Source organism: Pelodiscus sinensis, unplaced genomic scaffold (assembly GCF_049634645.1).
Source record: "Pelodiscus sinensis isolate JC-2024 unplaced genomic scaffold, ASM4963464v1 ctg88, whole genome shotgun sequence".
Lineage (NCBI taxonomy): Eukaryota > Metazoa > Chordata > Testudines > Trionychidae > Pelodiscus > Pelodiscus sinensis.
The window spans coordinates 251408-271708 of NW_027465944.1; the positions used below are offsets into that span (position 1 = coordinate 251408).

General features: G+C 63.7%; 1 protein-coding gene across 11 annotated transcripts in view; it reads right to left on the reverse strand.

Moving 5' to 3' along the window:
* Nucleotides 1–150: 150 nt before the first annotated feature.
* The window catches only part of RFX1 (regulatory factor X1), a 50901-nt gene continuing 30750 nt past the window's right edge, over nt 151–20301 (reverse strand). For 6 of the 11 annotated variants that reach the window (XM_075917138.1, XM_075917142.1, XM_075917141.1 and 3 more), the window contains 16 exons: nt 19597–19692; nt 16920–17270; nt 15632–15726; nt 14087–14390; nt 11456–11637; nt 10817–10936; nt 10465–10580; nt 9757–9875; nt 7758–7867; nt 6936–7087; nt 6432–6529; nt 6159–6308; nt 5241–5449; nt 5001–5154; nt 3878–3923; nt 151–3645 (listed from right to left, as the gene is read on the reverse strand). In XM_075917138.1, the coding sequence (XP_075773253.1) occupies nt 3479–3645; nt 3878–3923; nt 5001–5154; nt 5241–5449; nt 6159–6308; nt 6432–6529; nt 6936–7087; nt 7758–7867; nt 9757–9875; nt 10465–10580; nt 10817–10936; nt 11456–11637; nt 14087–14390; nt 15632–15726; nt 16920–17270; nt 19597–19692 (2469 nt within the window). In that variant the 3' untranslated portion in view covers nt 151–3478. Of the gene's footprint in view, nt 3646–3877; nt 3924–5000; nt 5155–5240; nt 5450–6158; nt 6309–6431; nt 6530–6935; nt 7088–7757; nt 7868–9756; nt 9876–10464; nt 10581–10816; nt 10937–11455; nt 11638–14086; nt 14391–15631; nt 15727–16296; nt 16889–16919; nt 17271–19596; nt 19693–20301 lie in introns of those variants that run through there. The other 5 variants (XM_075917144.1, XM_075917143.1, XM_075917140.1 and 2 more) reach the window with 5 other exon arrangements.

Here is a 20301-nt window from a genome sequence, read left to right on the forward strand (position 1 = left end):
GGAGACTCCCACAGATGTCTCAATCCCCTGGGCCATTCTGACAAGCTCGTTGAGCAGCGGCTGTTTGCCTGACGGCCCGGCGTGCGGGGCTGGAGCGTCACTGCGCTCCGGGCACGGCTCCTGCTGCCAATAACCAGGTGGCGCGGGAGGCAAAGAACACAGCTGGATTTATTTCTCTTAAGAAAGAACTACAAAAGGTAGAAAACAGCGTTTGCACTCTAGCTACACACGTCCACACCATCCGATCACAGGCACTGCCCAGCGCCCGGGCCAGGACACCTACAAAAGCTCTTCACACCCCACGTGAAGGCCGCTCCGCACAAAAGATTGACACAAAATATATTTTATACAATATGTCGATTTTGCAATAAACATCTATCTCACAGGTTTAAACCACTGAAAAAGTGAACAAATAAGGCCATGATGGTTGAAAAAACCCAAAAATATCAAGTAATTTATATCTTCACCAATCTCACAATATTTAGGTGGTGTATAGAGCAAGGATTAGTAATTACATACAAAAGCACAGGATCCTCTTCCTCTTCAAAACTAGAATATCTAATATTCAGTTACAAAGGGGTGCCCGGCGCTCGGTTCCTGGGGAGCGGCGTGCCGCCCGGCCCGCTGGATTGCCTCTTCGTTGCTGGCAGGGAGGGGGCCGCCAGGGAGAAAAGCGGGGCTAAGCGAGCGCCCGGTCCTGCCAGCCCACAAGCTACACGCGCGGGTCTCTCTCCTGGTGGGTAGAGGGTACTTATAAGGCAGCAACTCAAACCAAAGGCAGGAGCGTTCCCCGGAAGAGCACAAGTAGCTTTGAGCGAGGATTCCCGTCCCGGTTTGGCTAGGCAGGGCTCCCGCCCCGGCGCGTGGGGGTCTGAGCTGCCCCCGGCTGTCCTCGTGCCTGGGCAGGAAGCAAACCAAGGGAAGCTACCGGCTGTCTCCCCCCCAGTGACCGAGCAGGGAGCTGGTCCTGTGAGGGGGCGAAGTGTCTTCGCTTGCCCCTGGGCCGGGCCGGAGCCCACCACGGCTCTGAGCTCTTCCTCGCACGCGCAGCTGCCCTGGGGTCAGTAGTTTTCACAGTGAGCGGCACGGCGCCTGCGGCCGGGTTCGCTGTGGGAAACGCGCCGCTGGGCCTGGCTGGGGGGCGCGACGGCAGCCGAGCGGCCACGGTGTTTGCAAAGCAAGGAGCCTTGCTGGGAGCCCGAGGCGCTGACTTGTGAGCCTTGTTCCCTGCACTAGCAGGCGTGACTGTAGCCAGGCCTGGCGGCCTGAGCACCTGCTGGTTCCCTGCCAGGGCCTTGGGAGGGGGGATTTGGCACTGGGGCTGGCCCTGGCTGGCTGGCTGGGGCCGGGCCCACGGGAGGGTGAGGCCTTGGCGGCCGCGGTCTGGCCCCCGGCTGGCACTGCCCAGGGGCAATGAGCAGTTTCCTGTTCCCCAGCCGGCCTGGCCACTCCAATCCCAGTGAGCGGGGCCCCGGGGAACAGGCCGAGGCGAAATTCAAAGCAGCTGCTCAGCGGGGCCCCTGGGAAGGGCAGGGCTCTGGCCGAGCATGGGGGGGCCCTGCCTACCGGCTGCTGAGCCCGTGCTCCGGCATTCCTGGCTGGAGGGCCCCAGGGCGGCCCTAACCGGCAGCTCTCCTGGAGTCAGGTAGAAATGCCCCGGGCGGGACCCAAGCGGAGCCGTAGGGACTCGCTGCTCCCCGAGCGGCTAGACGTGAGCCAGAGCCGCCAACGCCGGTCTGGCCCGGGGTGAACCCAGCGACGTGGCTGCTGCAGCCTGCGCCAGGGCAGGGCCCCTTCGCTGCACCAGGCACCTGATTGTCTCCATGCAGTCGAGGTCAGAGGTTGCCTTGGGTTTGGGGGGGACAATGGCCGGGGAGCCCCAAGGTGGGGATGTAAGCAGCTGAGCTGCCCAGCCCTGCTCCTCGGGCCCCTCGTGGTCACAGCCCGGCTCCTGTCTGAGCCCCTAGGTCCTAATGCAGCAACCGGAGGGGCCTCAGGAGCACTGGCCAAGGGCAGGGACCGGCCCCAGCGTCTGCAAGCAGCAGGCAGGAGGGGCCCAGGACAGCCTGGAACGTGGTGCAGGGCCCGAGGCTGCCTGGCATGTGAGCCTCTGGGCACGGCTTTCCCCAGGGTGCCAACGGGGCCAAGCTCCCCTCCCTGCCAACTGGTGTCAAACCCCCGGGGCCGGCCGGCCGGTCGGGAGAGCAGCAGGAAACCTCCGTGTCCTGGGGCCAGGGGCATGTGAGACTCGGTCCCGGCCCCTCCGCGGGGTGACTCGCCCTGTGCCGACGGGCCCCCGCACGCGGGTTGTGCTGCAGGTGAACGGGCCAGCCCTCAGCGAGCTGCCACGGCCAGGGGAGCTGTGAGGAAAAGCTCTGCTCCCTGGCAGACTGTGCTCCAGGGCCGGCCGCAGCACCCACCACGCGCAGTGGATCGCTAGGGCAGCCGCCAGCACCCCCGGGCGGAGCCGGCGCTGGGTGAGGCTGGCAGTGCTGAGGGCACAAAGGGACGAGATCCTAGGCCAGGAAGGGGAGGGAGCTCCCCTCCCGCCCTCGCACCCTGGGACCGAGCCGGATGGAAGGAGACAGCCAGAGCCTCTGCACAACTGGAGCGAGGAGCCTGGAGCTGGGCGGGGGAAGCCGCCAGAGCCAATTCCCAGTGGGGCTGGGAAAACTCAGCAGTGGGAGCTCGACTGGGGCTGCTTTCCCAGGGCTGGGAGGAGAAATCTGTGTAGCCCCCCTCCCCAGCCTGTTCGCAGCTGCCGCGTGTGGCACAACACGCGTGTTCCCTAAGGCACGTGAGTTCTGCCGCGCGCCCCTCCGGCAAGCGACTCCTGAGGCTGCCCGGCGCTGGAGCTGGACCCGGCGCTCCCTGGCAGGCTGACGGGTGGGCGGGGGCAGCGACGGTGCTGGGCCCTTCCCCGGGGGGCCGAGCGCTGGGCCGGGGCCTTTGCCAAGGGGAGTCGTCGTTAATGCCCTCCGCTCAGCTAGCCCCGAGCCAGAGCCAGAGCCCAAGGGCACACGCCCCCCGGCCCCGGCATGGCTGGGCCAGACCCACGGAGCCAGGCTAGCACTGGGAGGAGCTGCTGGACTTGGTGCCTCCCAGGGGATGGCTCTCGGAGCTGTGGGGGGGCATGCTCTGCCTGGCAGGAGTCCGAGTGGCCCGCCCCCGGGACGCGGCTCCCAGGGCAGCTAAGGGGCTGGCAGGCGGCGGTGGAGACGGGTACTGGAGAAGTCCCATGATGCTCTCTGCCAGCCCTGGGAAAGGGCACCCGCTCCAAAGCAGGGGAGCTGGCGCCGAGGGCATAGTGGTTCTAGCCCCCCGAGGGGGAGCTCTCCCGGTGCAGCCCCCAGGGGCCGGGCCGGGCGGGGAATGAAAGCGCTTTGCATACCACTCGCAGACAAGGAAAAGCTCATCTTTATCCTCGGCAGCAGCCGGGGGAGCCGGGCCCAGGCCCACGCAGGCGGCTCCCTGGCCTCTAGCTGGAAGGCAGGGCTTGCACAAAGATCCCCCGGGAGTCCGTCCGTGAGAGCTTGGGGGGGGGCTCCAGGGCCTCGGCCGCCAGGCTGGTGGATTCGTTGGAGTTGAGGGAAATCTCCTGCTGCATCTCGTCGTCGCTCTCCTCCTCCTCCTCCTCCTCCTCGTCTGCACCAGAGCCGGAAGGAGAGGGAGGGGCTGAGTGTCCGGGCTGCCCCCGTGGCCCCGCCCCCCCGTGGCAATTCCTCGCCCTCGGCCCGTGGCTGCAGCCTGCGGCGGGGCTGGGGGGCATCTGAACCCTTCTGGTCAGAGCCCTGAGGGCTCTGCTGGACCGGGCGAGCCAGACCCCCGGGAGCCGGGGGGCGTAGCGCCGAGGGGGACGCGGAAGGGGGGCGGTTACCTTTGTCTGGGTCCAGAGAATTCAAGGAGCTCGACAGGTTGGCAAACTGGAAGAGAGAAGAGGACGAGGGTCTGCGCGGGGCCGGTGGGCAGCGCAGAGGGCTGAGGCAGGGTCCCGACCCACAGGGGCCAGAGAGGCCCCGCCCCCAGCACCAGTTCTGCAGCGCCCATTGGCCAGGAGCCGCAGCCAATGGGAATTGGGGAGGCGGTGCCAGCAGGCGCAGGGAGCTCCCGGAGCCAGGCCCCTGCCTAGGAGCTACAGGGACATAGCTCAGGGGCTGCCTTAGGTAAGTGCCACCCGGGCCCTGCCCCCTCTCCTGTACCCCACCCCCAGCCCCTCCCGCAGCCCCAGAGCCTGGCCCCACCCCAGTCCCCCAAGCCCCTGCTCCAACCTGGTGAAAGTGAAGGGGGGGGGGGGCAGCCAGCAGGACAAGGGCTGAGGCTACATCTAGACCGCACCCTTCTTCCGCAAAAGCTTATGCAAATGAAGCGCGGAGTAGAATATTGTCGCACTTCATTTGCATAATTAATTAGGGGTCGTTTTTGCTCAAAAGGCTTTTGTGCAAAGGAGCTCTGTAGACGGCTCCTTTTTGCGCAAACCCCCCTCGTGCGCAAGAGCCGTTCTTCCCGAGGCACAAACACGGCCCCTAATTAATTATGCAAATGAAGCGCAGCGATATTCTACTTCATTTGCATATGCTGCGGAAGAAGGGTGCCGTGTGGATGTAGCCTCAGTTCTGTGCTATTAGACAGCTAGAAACCCCGCCAGGGCCCCCGCCCCACAGGCGCTAGCGCCCCACTGGGTCTGGCCCGGCGTACGGCAAGGCAGGCGCTGCCCCAGGGTGGGAGAGGGAATTCCCTAAAGGAAACCCGCCAGCCCTTTCCAGGCCCCTAAATCCTGCAGCAGGAACCCGGGCGGCGGGCGGCTGGCCGGGGGGAGTAGCTCCGTGTGCCAGGGCCGTTCTGGTCGCACCGAGGCCAGAGCCCTCCCCGGCTCCCGCCTCCGGCGCCTCGCGTCCGGCTGGGCTAACGCCGTGCGACAAGCCACTGCCCCGTTAAGCCCCCTTTGCAGTCCCTCCAGTCCGGGGCCTGGCTCTGCCTGGTGCCCTGGCCGGAGCACCCACCTCTCCCATGACAGCGATGGGCGTCTCGCCCTTGGCCTGGGCCACGCGGTGCTCTATCAGGTAGTACATGTACTCGTCGTAGAGCAGGCGGATGAGGTGGAAGGAGCCGAAGCTGGCGGCGCTCCGCAGGGTCAGGTCCCGGATTACCATGGAGCTGTGGGAAGAGCCGGGCGCTGGGGTTACCTCCCGCCAGGTCTGACGCCCAGGCCCAGCCCGGCGGGGGGGAGGGCAGGCGCCTACCTGTAGAAGGACCACTTGAGCAGGAAGAGCTTGGCCGCCTTGGGGAAGCTGGAGCTGCCTTGGTGTGGCTTGAGGACCTGGGTGACCACCCCGTCCAGCCACACGGCCCACTGCTCCAGGGAGTTCTGCTGCTGCAGGGTCAGCTTGAAATCCTGCTCCAGACGCTGCACCACACGGTCCTCGCAGCGGCACACCCACGAGGCCTGCTCCTGCGGGGGGGCAACGGCGCCTTCAGAGACAGGAGCAGCCTCCCGGGGCGGGGGCAGGGCTGTGGCTGGGCACTGGAGGAGGCCCGTCCCCACGGGGCCCCTCGCTCAGCCGGAGGCATCCCGGGACCGTGCCGGGGGCCGATGGGCTGGGGGGCCGAGGGAGGGACGGGGCGTGCCACAGGCCACCCTGGGGCAGTGGTTCGGGGCCGGCCTAGCCGCTGGCAGTCCTGCGTTCACGGCTCTGGGCCCAGACACGCAAGGGTACTGAGGTTCCTAAACCCCTTTGAGGGGCTGAGCTCAGCTCCTCGGTCCCGCTGCCAGGGGCTACGAGGGGAGCGGGAGGGGCCGGCCGGCTCAGGCCCTGTCTCATGGGCGCCCTGCCACAGGGAGTGGCTGGCATAGCCCCTCCACCCACCCAGCCAGCCGGAGGAGCTCAAGCCAGGCAGCCCGCAGCAGAGGCGGCTTTCCAGGGCGTGGGGCTAAATCACTGGGGTTCACGACCTGCTGCGAGGGAGCAGCCCAGGGCCCTGACCCCCTGCTCTGACCACTAGACACTGGTGCCCTCGGTTGCCATCAGTGCTTTGGGTCTGCTCTGGTGTTACTGTTCAGTCCCCCAGGACTCAGCGTGACGCCAGGCTCCGAGGTTGGCTCCGCTGGCGTGTGGCTGGGCAGCTGGCGACCCAGCTGGGGGGCCGGGGGGTCGGGTTACCTGGACGTTGGCGAAGTCCACCCGGTTGAGGTCGCTCAGCATCTGGTTGATCTGGGCCGTGTTCTGGAGCACGGCCCGGGCGGCCTGGGCGAGGTGGTTCAGGGAGGTGTAGCGCCGCAGCGTCTGGGCAAAGGCACTTGCTGCTGCCACCTGCAGGCCAGACAGGGTCAGGCTGCACACGGCTCAGCTGCAGCGCGGCGCTCGGGCTGAGTCACTGCCCGGTACAGCCCGCAGCGCGGAGCCTGGCACTGCCCCCCGCCGGCTCCCCCTCACCTTCACTCGCACCATCTCTTCGGGAATATTCATCATGGCGTTGGTTAACCAGCTCTCCAAGCTCTTTGCGAAATTGCGGATCGCTTGCGTCAAGGCACCTGGGACAGAGAGGAGCAGTGAGACCCGCCCGGCCAGCCGCTCAGTAGCCCCCAGCATCTCTCCCACAGACTGTGGCGGGGCCTGGAGCCTGAAACCGGACCAGATGAGTCAGTGTGCCGCAGTGGAGAGAGCACAGGAGTAGGACGCAGGAGATCTGGCTCTGCGATTGGCCTACGGGTGCCTTTGGGCAAGTCTCACAGCCCCGCAACTGCTCCGTGCCTCAGTTTCCCCACCTGTTAAATGGAGCTGACAATACCGCCATCCTCGGTCTGGGAAGGGCTCGGGCGCGCGAGGTCGGCTGCGCTGTGGCGGTGCCACCACTCCCGTGTGGTAACCACAGGCTGGTGCCCACTGCCCCGTGGAGCCGGCTGGGCTGGGCTGTTTTCCCACGGCTGCGGCACTTACTGGGAATGGGCCGGAGCACGTCGGGGATGAGGATCTCCACCAGCCCCTGGTACAGCATGTTGTCACAGTCCTTCGTCCACTTCAGGACGGGCTCGTATTTGGACAGTATCACCAGGCAGTTCTTTGGGAGCCGCTTCTCCGCTTCGTCGTGCCTACACGGACGCAGGGGCCCTGGTTATTGCATACGAGAGCCACACGGCTCCTCCCGTAACCGCACAGCTGAGCCCCGGGGGCTACACCTCAGCTAGGACAGGCCTTGCGGGTTGGGCAGCAGCCTAGAAACTCTGCTTGCCTAGTGGTTAGAGCACCAGGCTGGGACTCAGGCCTCCTGGCTCTGCCACTGGCCTGCCCTGGGCCTCAGTTTCCCCATCTGTAACGGGGGAATGACGCTGCCGTCTCCCGAGGGAGCTTTGAGATCTGCCGAGGCCAGGCGCCAGGTGGCAGCTGGAGCCGTTCCTGACAGCGGGGTCGGGGGTACAGTGCCTGCAGAGGCGGTTGGGGCTGATGCAGAGGGGGCACTCGGTTCCCTTCTTTCCCACCCCAGCAGCTCCAGTCTGCGGAGAGCTGCCCCTGCCCTGCGGTTTGCCACGAAGTCCACTCCGGGCACAGGCCGGCCGGCTCTGCGGACATGCAGCAGGGACGCAGTTAACGAGATGTTGGAAGGCGTTGGGGGGGCTCACGCCTCTCCCAGGCTCCGGAAACACCCCCCCCCCCCCGAGGGCTAGAAACGTCATCCTCAGCTGACTCTTCAGTGTGGCCCCAGCCCAGGGGCCCCGCCGCAGCCGGGCTGAGGCAGCACCCCGCTGCCCCGGAGGTACTCACACGGCTATGGGGGTGGCTTCGCTGGGCTGGTTCAAGTTGTACCTCCAGAAGGTCTTCCACAGGGTCTCCACCAGCGTGAACTGCAGGTTTATCATCACATCCACGATGGCCTGAGAAGGGGGGAGGGTCGGTGCTGGGGCGAGTGACCCCTGATGCCCTGATCCCCCTTGGACGCCCCCTGCAGGCCCAGCCCAGGAGCAGCCGCTGCACGTGGGGGCTGCGACGAGGGGACCCCCCTCACGCCGAACTGGCCAAGGGGCCGTTGAAGGACCCAGCGGAGTTAATGCAGCCCGGGCCCCGCACAATTCCCCTCGTGCTGCCCCACAGGAGCTCCGGGGAAGTCACCGCACAGGGCAGGGGGCGCTTAGGGGCAGACGGCCATGGGGTGGCTGGCCCTGTCAGTCCCGTCTTTGACAGATCAGCTGGGGCCCCCCCAGGAGGGAGAATGGTTTTGGTCATGTGACTGGACGATCATGTGACCGACTCAGGCCAGGCCTGGGCACATAAGACCCCGAGGGAGGCTCAGGGGCTTGAACGGGATCTTGGAACAGGGCTAGCAGCAGATCCAAGGGATTCCCAGGCCGGCAGGGACCATTGGGAGCAACTCGTCTGAGCCCCGGGGAGCTCAGGCCTGGAGAAAGTGCCAAATAGACATCCCAGCTTGATGGACAACTTGTCAGCAACGGAGAACCCGCCCCAGCCCCGCCCCGCTGCTCTCGCGGTTAAAAGCAGGCGCCTTGTTCCTGCTCTGCATTTGCCTAGCGTCGGCTTCCAGCCAACGGCCCGTGTTAGACCAGGGGTGGGGAACCTCAGGCCGGGGGCTGGATGCAGCCCCTGGCTTGCCTGGATCTGGCCCCCGAGGCTCCCCCTACAGCACTGGGGAGCCCGCACTGGTGCTCCAGCCTGCCCGCTACCCCCTCGTGGGGCTGGGCCCCCAGGCTCTGGTGTGCGCGGGGAATGGGGGGAGGGCCTTGCTGCGTCTCGGCCGGGGGCCACGTCAGTGCGGTTTGGGGTTTTCTGCTTTTGCTCCTCACTTGTGTGCGGCCCAGGGCTGATTTTTCTGTGGGTCAGCGGCCTCCAACCCAAAGAGAATCCCCCCCATTAGACCCTTATTCCTAGACTGAAGAGCCCTGCTCCCTTTCCTGTCTGTGATGCTCGCTGGACGGCGCCGTGGGAAGCCGGAGGCGAGGCTGCAGGTGAGGGGTTCCTGCGGGGGGCAGAGGGGCTGTGTGACCACAGCCCAGCTCTGGGAAGGAGGGCAGGGGGCTCCTGATGCGAGGACGGGTTGGGCTGGAAGGTCAGCGCTGCTCCGGCCTACATAAGGCGGAGCCTGCTCAGAAGGGGAACGTTTCCGTTCAGGGGTGCATGGAGCTTTGCCCCCCTTGAAAACTGAAATATGCTGACTACAAATCTAGAGGTTTTGAGACAGAAAAGCTGCTGCAGGGCCTTGTGGGAGTGGTAGTTCAGAACCTTCATGTTCCCGTTCTGCTCTAGGCACCGGGCTCTTGTCGGACTACATCTCCCATGATGCATTACTCACAGCCTTTGGAGAGGAGGTTGTGCATCATGGGAAATCTTGGGGAGACCAGTCCATAGAGAAGTACGGTTGCCTTATGTCCCTTATGAGCCAGGCTTCCGAGTAGACTACATGTCCCATGATGCACCATGACCAGGGAAAGTCAATATTCACCATCTCCTCTCTGGAAAGGAGAGACCAAGGTGCAGGATGGGAAATGTAGTCCAGCACGGTAGCCCAGCCCACAGAGGACATCAGGGCCCATGGGGCACTGCAGGTGGGTAGCCAAATTCAAAAGACTGGTCTGTGGAGAGCAGGTTTCGACACAAAGCAGACGCTCCCCCCAAGTCTCCACTGAAGAACACGTTTGATGGAAAAACGTTCCCCTGTTCGGGAACACGGTCTGTCACTACAGCCTAGGCGGGATTTCCGCTAATCGCCTGGAGGCGAGCAGGCCTCTGCCCCGTTGCCAGTGCCCCGTACCTCGCAGTGCTCTCGGTAGAGCAGCTGGAAGGCCTTCACGTCCTCAGCCCCGATGCCATCAGGCAGAGCTTTCCCTTGCAGGTCTAGCTCGGAGAACTCGGAGAGGGTCCGTGACGCGTCTGTGGGGGGAAGGTGACACCAAGCCAGCGTGGGGTGAGAACGTGACGTCCTGTGAGGGGCTTGCTACGCTTGCGCTCCGTGTGTTTCAAGGGGGCTGTGCCGGGGAGTATCTCCGGTTTTCCTGGGCAGACCCAGGAGTTTGGACTCTGTGGCCCAGTGAGTCCCTGGCCTCTTTGCTGACGCGACCAGCCAGGAGTCACTCAGTGAAGGCGGCGGCGGTGACGTCTGGGCTGGGTCGGCTGAGAGCCGCCCACTCCTCACACCCTGCCTGGAGAGCCACGCTCTGACCTCTGATTCGAGCTGGCCGCTCTGCTCTCCGGATGCCCAGCACTCCGCGTTCCCCTCAGCCCCTGGACGCAAACCGAAGCGATCTGTAAGTCAGCAGGGTGCGCGGGTAAGACCCGCCAGGCGGCCCCCAGGGGCTGGACACAGCTGGACCGTGTGCATCGACCATGCGGGGGAGCCTCGAAGCGCTGACCGTTCCCACCTCCCTCCCCTTAAAAAGCAGGATGAGAGACCCTGCGCCCGCCAGCCCACCCCCCTCCCGGGGAGCCAATCAAGGCACCAGGCTGCTGTAAACGTGCTTACCCAGGAACTGCTGGTACTGCTGCACCTGAGCGCTGATGTCAGAGAGCCCGGAGCCCGGCTGCTGGCCCACCGCCACCCCGTTGGTCATCCCCTCCATCTTCTGCAGGGGCTTGAGCCTGAAAGGCAGAGGAGCCAAAGGTCAGGCGCTGGCAGAGCTGCAGGCCTGAGAGCCAGGCCGGGACGTGCGGCTGCAGCTTGGGTCGCAAGGCCAGGGGAGGGTGCGGCACGGCATTTCCCACAGGACAGTCACCCTCTCTCTGCTGACACCAGCCACGGGTGGGCCCCGAGGGGACTGCTCCAGCTGGGTGCGCAGGAGCACAGGGGGGACCAGACGGTCCTCGCTCCCTCCTACCTCTGCTTCTGGGAGAAAGGCTGCTGCCTCATGGCCAGGTGCTGCTGGTCCTCCATCAGGCGCAGCAGCGGCGAGTTGGCTTTGATGCGGAGGCCGTAGTAGTGGTACTTGGAGTTCCCCCTGGAAGGAAACCAGGAAACCTAAGAGCTCCGGGGCAACACGACCCCACCGTCGAGCGTCGTATCGCGGAGCAAACGCGGGTCTGCGTCCGGTCCTTAGGCCCGATTCGGCTTCGCTTACCCAGCCCCTCCCATCTCCCCAGGGCATGGCCGAGAGCAGAATCCGGCCCGTCAGCGCCGTGGGGGGTGCGGGCAGAACGGGAACCGGGCATCTGTGTTTCCGGGTCACAGGCAAAGCCATTTTCTGCGGTCCTGAGCAGGCCCGGGAGCCTGGCGGGCTGGCGGCAGCTCCAGCGCCGTTTGGGGGGAGCGCGCCCACGGACGAACGGGAAGCAAAGCAGCAGCCAGCACAGACGTTCCTCATGTGAGCACGCTCACCTGGGGGCCCGCCCCACCCTGATCTCGGGGGATGAGCAGGGCCCCCGTGCCCTGCAGCTACAGAAGTCCCGTCCTTGCTGCCGGGGACGGCTCAGCAGGCGCAGGTAATGCCCCTAGAAGCTGGCGATGCCCGAGCCTTTACCGTGTGCCCAGCCTGCGGGTGCGGAGCCCCATGAACACGGAGCGGATCAGCTTGCCAAAAGACGCTGCGTTGACCGGCTCCAGTTTCTGCTCCTGGCAGTGCAGCAGGTAATGGCAGTAGAGGGTGCTACGTGGCAGGCTCACGCCCTCAGCCGTCTCGTAGTTGTCCAGCAGCCACTGGACCTGAGAAGGAGCAAGGCAGCAATTATGCAGCTTCCTCGGGGCCAGCAACTCTCCCCCCGCTAATCGCAACGGCCCCAAAGCAGCATCGCCGTCACCCCGAGAGCAATGGGACTGGGACTCAGGAGACGTGGGTTCTGCCCGTTAGCTGGACACACATTTGTGCCTGGCCGGCTGGGTGTCGTGGGCAAGTCCCTGCTGCTCCGTGCCTCAGTTTCTCCACTAGTAAAACGTGAATAATGATACTGACGTTCTTTTGTAATTGCCTTGAGATCTGTGGTGACACTGCTAGGTAACAACCAGGGTTGTCCTGACCCATACGCAGACTATGCAGCTGTGCGGGGCACCTGAACATCTGGCGGTCCACCCACCCGCCTGCCTCTTCCTATCCCCATTCCGTGGCTCCGCTTCCTTCGGGGAGGATCTAGCTGACTTCAAAGTGACACGGCCTGCCTGAGCCATGAGCAGCACCTGACCCTGGGACGGAGCCACTCCGGCGGGAATGAGCCATGGAACAGGCACGGGCCAGCCCCAGGTCTCTACGGCCCGGTTCCGAATTCACCGTGTTAGTCGACAGGACCCGAGTTCACAATGGGCCATAACATGTTTCATCGGCGTGTCGCTGGAGACGATCAAATCCCAGCGGTTTTACAAATCGAATGAACTTTTCACGGATTGCAGTCGTTTAGGGTCCTGACCTGCTGTGGATTTGGATAGTGAGGTCGGACTAGTCCATTTCATGGTTGTTTCTGGTCCGAGTTCTTTCTGCTGCTCCTGTACTAGCACTGGCTGCACGGTGGAGCTGTAAATGCAGTAGGGTTTCTTTGGCTGCTTGAAATGTTTCCATTGGATTTCTGCTGGCCTTCAGTTCGCTCCGAATCGATTTATACACAAGTTCTTGTTGCCACTTTTCACACGACAAGGTCCAAAGTAAAAGCCCAAATGTGACTCTCCTGTTCATGTGGGCAACTGACTGGGAATACCTGGCTTAATGGCAGGGCAGTAACAAAACAAGACGCTTTCTAGGAGTGCAGGGTTGAGCTCCTGACGTTCTGGGCTAGATTCCCTCAGTTAAACAAGCGTGAAGCCAATGACTCTGGGTTTACACTCGCAGCCGTCACCCCAGTGGCAATCCTCCAGCTTTACACTTGAGTCATTTCCATCAAAATCTGGCTCTGTTGCTCTAAACACGCAAATCTAAGAGCTTTGATTTGCGATATCAGATGCAAGGAGCGTGTACGATCTGTCCTCTAGAGGCCACCAAATGAAACTAATGGGCAGCAGATTTAAAACAAAGTAAAGGAAGTTCTTCACACAGCGCACAGTCAACCTGTGGAACTCCTTGCCTGAGGAGGCTGAGAAGGTTTAAAAGAGAACTAGATACATTCAGCCAGGTTGGGTAAGGAATGGTGTCCCTAGCCTCTGCTTGTCAGAGGGAGGAGATGGATGGCAGGAGAGAGATCGTTTGATCAGTACCTGTTCGATTCACTCCCTCTGGGACACCTGGCATTGGCCACTGTCGGCAGACGGGCTACTGAGCTGGATGGACCTTTGGTCTGCCCCAGCGTGGCCGTTCTTATGTCTGTCCCAGAGCTCTGAGACTGGAAGATTTTTGGGGAGGGGCCATCTTTTTGTTCTGTTTGTACACAGTGGGCCCGTCTGCTACCATAACACACCTAATAAATATACATGATAAATCTCCAACTCCAGAGCTGTCACGAATTAGCAATTTCCAGCCAGCAATAATCGCACCTACACGTCGCACGGCAGCAGCATGTGTCACTCAAAGCCACTTGCAAACAATAGTTCATTCGACTTCACCATCCCCTGCCCAGCAGGTCAGTACCATTACACCGACCTCAGACACTTATCGCTACTCGTTACGGCAGTAACGCTGAAAGGCCTCTGCTCCGGCCCTTGCTTACAGCGTGTCTCGGGAAACTGAGGCAGAAGAGGAGTCCCCTTGTTCCCTTATCCACTGGACTTCCTTCCACAAGGGCAACAGAACCCAGGAGCCCTGACTCCCAGTTCCAGATCTAACCACTAGCCCGCACCGTCCCTCTGCCCAGCCCTCGCAGGATACAGGGAAGTCCTGGTTTTGCTTTACAAGCGCCCAGACTTCAACAACGTTTTATTTTATAAAATCCAAATATTAAAAACAATAATCTGCCACAGTGAACCAGGCCCTCGCTCCACAGGCCTCTGCCTCCCACCCCGGGGGCGGTTCCAGCCCGCAGCAGGACTGGGCGGCCGAGGGGCAGCCTCGCGCAGAGCTGCATTCCGGGACAGAGCCCAGGGCAGAGAGGCCAGAGCTGTTTCCTAGCCTGGGCATGTTGACCCCCGGGGCCACGCCCCTCCCTCCCCCCCCCCCCGTGACTCCTCGGGCCGGCCCTGCCTCTGCAAACAGCTGAGGACGATGAGCAAATCGTTTCCGTTCCCGCAGGCGACTTACGGTTGCTGGAGAGGCACGTGTGGTGTGGGAGTAGGACTGGCTGGAGCTCCCCAACATGTATCCTCCCTGAATCACGTAGGTCCCCGCTGCGCCCCCCCCGCCGCCGCCGCCGCCGCCTCCGCCGCTCGGATTGGCGATGATCTGCCCGCCAGAGACGTACATGGGCACAGAGCCGGTGCTGGCCACGGTCTGGGAGGTGGCAGGCGTGGTGACCTGCGCCGGGGTGGCTTGCGATTCATAGTAATTCGCTCCTGTGTTGGGCGTGTAGAGAGGGGCCTCCGTGTACGGGTAAGTGCTGGGCCGTCTGAAACAAGAGGCAGGGTTAGAGAAGCTGGGAGCGGAGCTGCTGCCGCCGGGCAGACACATTTCCCGTTTCTCTACCACCTCTCACCCCCCGCCATGCAGCCGCCGGCGGGTGGACACAGCTCCGGCGTACTGCCCCCTGCGCCTAGGACAGCAACGTTATCCCACAGCTGCAGACACACAACAGAGTTGGGGGGACAGGTTCTGGGCCCAGCTGTCTCCGGAACGGCTATGGGGCCAGGACCTCAGCCCACCATTTCACCAGGGAGAAACCAGTAAGGGTATGTCTACACTACCCTAGTTCGAACTAGGGGGGTAGTGTAAACATACCCTCACACAGCAGCTTCCATACATGGGCCTTGACGTGGGCAGCAGAGGTCTCCCACTTCTACCACTGGGGACACTGAGGCACAGAGCTCCTCCAGCAAAGCAGGGGGCACGGGGCTGTTGGTGTGGGCGGACGCCGCGTCCTGCAGTGCCACTGCTGCCAACTTTCAGTCTGATTCTCTCCCGGCCCTCCACGAGGAGCAGGAAAAGATGGGGCGAGCCAAGCTAAGCCCTCCCCCGAGATCAGCGGTAGCAAGAGGGGGAGAAGGAAAAGGCTCAGGAGCAGGTGGCAGGTAGGTGGCGGCGGGGGTAGCTGTGGGGAAGAGGAGGCCGCTGCTGGGGGAAGTGGGTGATGGGGGGTGCCTGCGCTAGTGGAAGGCTGGTTTGCTGAGCCCCCGGCAGTGGGGGGCAGAGGGAGGCAAAGGGAGCTGGCTGGGTGCAGAGGGGGAACCCCAGGCAGTCGGCTGCAGAGAGAGAGTGAGCCTGGAGCCGAGAATAGGCCTGCAACTGCGTGACCCCGGCACTGCCCCTCCCACTGATCCTGGCTCAGACCTGCAAGGGGAGCCGCAGGAGCGAGCTTTCAGGGCATGCAGCTCGGGGCAGGGCCATGCCCAGCTGGGCGCAGGAGAGCCCAGGCAGGCAGGCACATCGGCCACCGCGCTGCAGAACTGAGCCGTTCCTGGGGGCCAGCCTGGCCCTGGGGAGCTGAGAGAGCCAGAGCCGGGAGGCCTCGGCCCTTTAACTGCCGCCGCTGATGGCCTGGGAGACCGGCTGAACAGGCCAGTAAAGCCTCATGCTCGGTCCCTGCAGGAAAGGAGGCAGCGGGCCCCCACGGGCCGGGCTGCGGTGGGCTGGGCTGCGCCGCGCCGGGCTGGGGTGCTGTCTCCGCACGGCGCCAGGCCTGGGCTCACTTACATGGTGCTCGCCGTGTAACTGGCGTCGCCCCCTTCCACGTACTGCACCTGGCTGGGATAGACATGCTGGACAGGCACCTGCTGCAGCTGCTGCACCTGAGCGAGGCAGGGGAGAGAAATCAGGGGTGGCCCGAGGCCTCTGGTACAGCTAGCGCCTTGCCCCACGCAAACTGCCTCCTGAGGCGCTGGGCACCCACTGAGCTCACCCCCCCAAGGCGGGTCCCTGGGACCCCGCTTTAGCCCGGGGGAAACTGAGTCAGAGGCGTGATAGTTGAATACCGACTCGAAGGAAAAACGACACGGAGACTGGAAGCTCTTTGGGGCAGGGTCTTTCCTTGGTCTGCGTTCCTCCAGCGCCCAGCACAGCAGGGTACTGGGCAACGACCGGGGCCGGGCACTACTGTAACACACCCAAGCAAGAACGTACAGCGCCCCGAACACAGGGACCTGGCCTAGGCGCTATGGTCATCCAAACAATAAACACTGCTAAGTACACAGCCGGCCAGGGCCAGAACCCAGGGACCACGGCGCCCGGGCACTGATCTAACCAGTAATCCTCACAGCCACTCTAAAGAGCAGGGGACTTTTCCTCCAGGAAGCTGGGGTGCTCCTAGCTAACAAGCTGCAGTAGCTGTTTGAAGCTGCAGCTTTTCCCTGGACACTTACCTCCTCCCCCCGGTGTACAGCGACCCTGGACAATGAAAGCTCATTACTTGATATCCCTGCCATGTTAGTCCTCAAACGGTTACAACACGGTAAACTGGCCTGCCCGCGGCGTCTCCCTGCCTGCTCGCAGCTCTGCAGGGGCGGGCAGGGCGGGAAGCTCAGAGGACCCTGCACCCACCTGACATTACAAGCACGATTTCGGGGCAGCAGCATGGACTTTGGCCAGGTCAGTGAAACGGGGCCTACAGGGACCAGAAGAGCTCTGGCTTCTAACTCGCCCTCCCTTTCCAGAGAAATCAGACCGCTCCTGCGAAGGAAGGAATCGGAGCCCATTCTCCCAGGGCCCGGCTTGTCCGTACTCCCTCCCTCCCGCCCTGCCCTGGGTTCCTACTGCACTCCAGCCCGAGCCAGACACCAAATCGGCTTTCAGGAGCCCCTGGCAGGGCCCGGCCGAGGCGCGGGAGGGAGGCCCTGGTGTAACGCTGCTGGCTACCGCAGGAGGGAGGGTCGCTGGTGCCCTAGTGCCGGGCGGGGGCGGGGGCGGGCAGCTCTGGCGCTGCTCTCTGGCCGGAGGCAGAGCTAACCCTCCGTGGATCTCCCTGGGCGAGCGCTCCAGGACCTACTTTCAGAGCGGTAGCCGCAGTCCCAAACACTAGCACCTGAGGGACTCTCTGAATCTTGACTCTCTGGTCGGGACTGGCGTGCTGAGAGGAGAGGAACGGCAGCTGCTCAATCACCACCTTTGGCTGCGGGAGGAGGAGGTGCTGAGGAAGCATTCGGACCAGTTCCACCCACTGCTCCGAAGAGGCCTCGAGCGGGTGGAGATAGTGGTGCCTGGGCTCTGGGCTGGCTAGACAGCAGCCGGCCAGCGGATGCGTCCCGCTGCCACGCTCTAAGGAGAGAGGGCGCTGCACTGCCTGCGGCCGCGGCTGCTCACAGCTCCTAGCCGGACCGGGGACCTCACTGCCTGCGCTCTAGACAACAAACAGAAACACTGAGGAAATCGGAGCTTGCGTCGCAACCGCCCGCTGCTACCTGCTCCAGCGCCGAGCGAAGCCCCGTTGCTACGCACTGCCGCACCGGGACGGGCGGTCACACGGCCCGGCCTGCGCCCGGGAAGGAGAACTGTTCCCATTGTACAGGTGGGAAATGGGGGGCACCGGAGGGGAGGTGACTCGGGCCCATACCCTCAACGGCCTGCAGGCTGAGCCTCTCGTCCGGCATGCCCTGGTCCAGCCACCCCCGCGTCCGGCGGGATGTTGGTTCGCTGGATGTCCATTTACCATGGGGGCAGCCCAGCTTCCCGCAGCCCCAGGGGGTCTGGGGACAGCCCTCAGCCCTGGCTCTCCTGCGCTGTCCTTGCAGTTTTCGCTCTGCTTTACCCTGCGTGTCTCGCAAGAGCCCAGCAAGCCGTGGCAGCGCTGTGAGACGATACTGCCCTGCCGTGGCCGGCAAATTCTCTGGTTGGGCACCCGACAGGTCCCCAGGGTCCGGACCAGAGAGCTTCCACCTGGAGAGGCACCGAATTCCCAGCGATTTCAATGCAAGTTGGGAACCTAAATACTTGTGAGGCTCAGGGACTTGGTTAAACTGACCCAGTGGAAGGTCAGGGGTCAGAGCCCAGCAGTCCTGATTCAGGCCCCAGCTCTAACCATTGGGCCACATGCTGGCTACTTGGGGAACGGCGGGGGAGGAGGAAGACACCAGGCAGGTGGCTGCTAGCCACAGAGATGGGCTGGAGGAGGTTGCCAGCTTAGGACGCTTCAGTGTCAAGATCAGATTTAACTGGTGCAGTCTTGGTTCTGTGCAGCATTGAGGGGCCCACTGTAGGGATGTCCAGACCACGCTGTCTATCCAGAGGCAGGGATCTAGGAGGTCCCCCAGCGGGGGGTAAGGGGGGCCCACTGTAGGGATGTCCAGACCACGCTGTCTATCCAGAGGCAGGGATCTAGGAGGTCCCCCAGCGGGGGCAAGAGGGGCCCGCCGTAGGGATGTCCAGACCACGCTGTCTATCCAGAGGCAGGGATCTAGGAGGTTCCCCCAGCGGGAGGAAGGGGGGCCCACTGTAGGGATGTCCAGACCACGCTGTCTATCCAGAGGCAGGGATCTAGGAGGTCCCCCAGCGGGGGGCAAGAGGAGCCCACTGTAGGGATGTCCAGACCACGCTGTCTATCCAGAGGCAGGGATCTAGGAGGTTCCCCCAGCGGGAGGAAGGGGGGCCCACTGTAGGGATGTCCAGACCACGCTGTCTATCCAGAGGCAGGGATCTAGGAGGTTCCCCCAGCGGGAGGAAGGGGGGCCCACTGTAGGGATGTCCAGACCACGCTGTCTATCCAGAGGCAGGGATCTAGGAGGTTCCCCCAGCGGGGGGCAAGGAGGGCCCGCCGTAGGGATGTCCAGACCACGCTGTCTATCCAGAGGCAGGGATCTAGGAGGTTCCCCCAGCGGGGAGGAAGAGGGGCCCACTGTAGGGATGTCCAGACCACGCTGTCTATCCAGAGGCAGGGATCTAGGAGGTTCCCCCAGCAGGAGGAAGGGGGGCCCACTGTAGGGAAGGTCAGGGATGGTGCGGTCCATAGAGGCAGGGATCTAGGTGAAGTTCGGGGAGCTGGTTTTAGCCCTAGGACACTGTACACCGGAGCCGGGGGATGGGGGGATTCAGGGTTTCCAGCACCAGGTGAGGGGAGTAAGAGCGAGGTGGCATGGAGGGTAACGGAAATGCAGGACTGGCAGGAACAGCCTGGTCCCCAGGTCCCCTGCTGCCACCGGCCAGCCGGCCACCTCAGCCCATTTCCACGCCGAGCAAAGCCCATCCCCGGAGGAGTTCGCTCCTTGTCCCCGCTGCCCAGCCCCACCTGCAGATCAAGGGCAGCCTCGATCCATTCCTGGCCCCTTCGCCGACACCGTCCCTGGGGCCCCCCAGTACAAATGACGGGATGAAAGGAGCCTGGGGGGGAGATCGGACAAGGGCCTGGGTGCACACAGACCCCGCGGGGGAATGGGCTGCGACCCGTCGGGTCTCCCCTCTGAGCTGCGGCCAGCGAGCGAGGAAGCTGCTCGTTCTTCCCTGCGCTCAGTCCAGGGGTGACTGGCTGAAGTGCCACGGCCCAAGCGATCCCCATACACCCGCCAGCCTGGCCCCTGTACGACCCCTTTCACGCCAACCCCCCGCCGAGCCCAGCCGCTCAGCCCTCGGGGCCTGGGTGCTGGGAGCGAGAAGCCCCCGCGGCGGGCGGGGAGCGATGGGGCAGATGATGTCCAAAGGCCCCAGGGGCTCCCTGCGTGACGGGAAGGCTCTACCTCTTGAGTGACGTGAACCTGCTGGAGTCCTTGCACTGTCAGCTGCTGCACCGTGCCTGCTTTCGGGGTCTGGGGGGTGGCCTGCACGACCGATCGCTGCGGAGGCAAACAAAGGGGCCATCAACAGCCTCCCAGGGAGAAATCAGGGCTTGTGAACGGTGCCACCCAGAGAGTAACCCCTCGCTCTGCCCAGGCATGCACACCGCCCTGCGTCAGAACCACCTCTCACCATGGCCTCGGGGCTGCGGCTGCTGACCAAGGGATCTGTCAGCGCAACGCAAGGAGCAGAGGGACCAGAAAGGCCTTGGCTTAACTAGCGCTCACTACTTGGGTCACTTGGAGCCAGCCCAAGCGTGGAGCAAGCAACAGCTGCTCCTGTCAGACTCCTGGGCGGAGCTGGGCACATAGGAGTAGCCAGCCAGGAGCCGAGCAGCCCAGGGCCTGCCGCTGAGAGGGGCCAGCACCAGATGTGTGCGAGGGAAGCCTAAGAATCCCCCCGAAGCAGCTGGTGGCTACTGTGCCCCACGCTGGCTCTCACCGGTCTCAAGCGGCTCCGTGCTCCCCGTGCGAGGGCAAACCGCACAAGCGACTGTTTGGGCTCCGTGCTCCCCGTGCGAGGGCAAACCGCACAAGCGACTGTTTGGGCTCCGTGCTCCCCGTGCGAGGGCAAACCGCACAAGCGGCTGTTTGGGCTCCGTGCTCCCC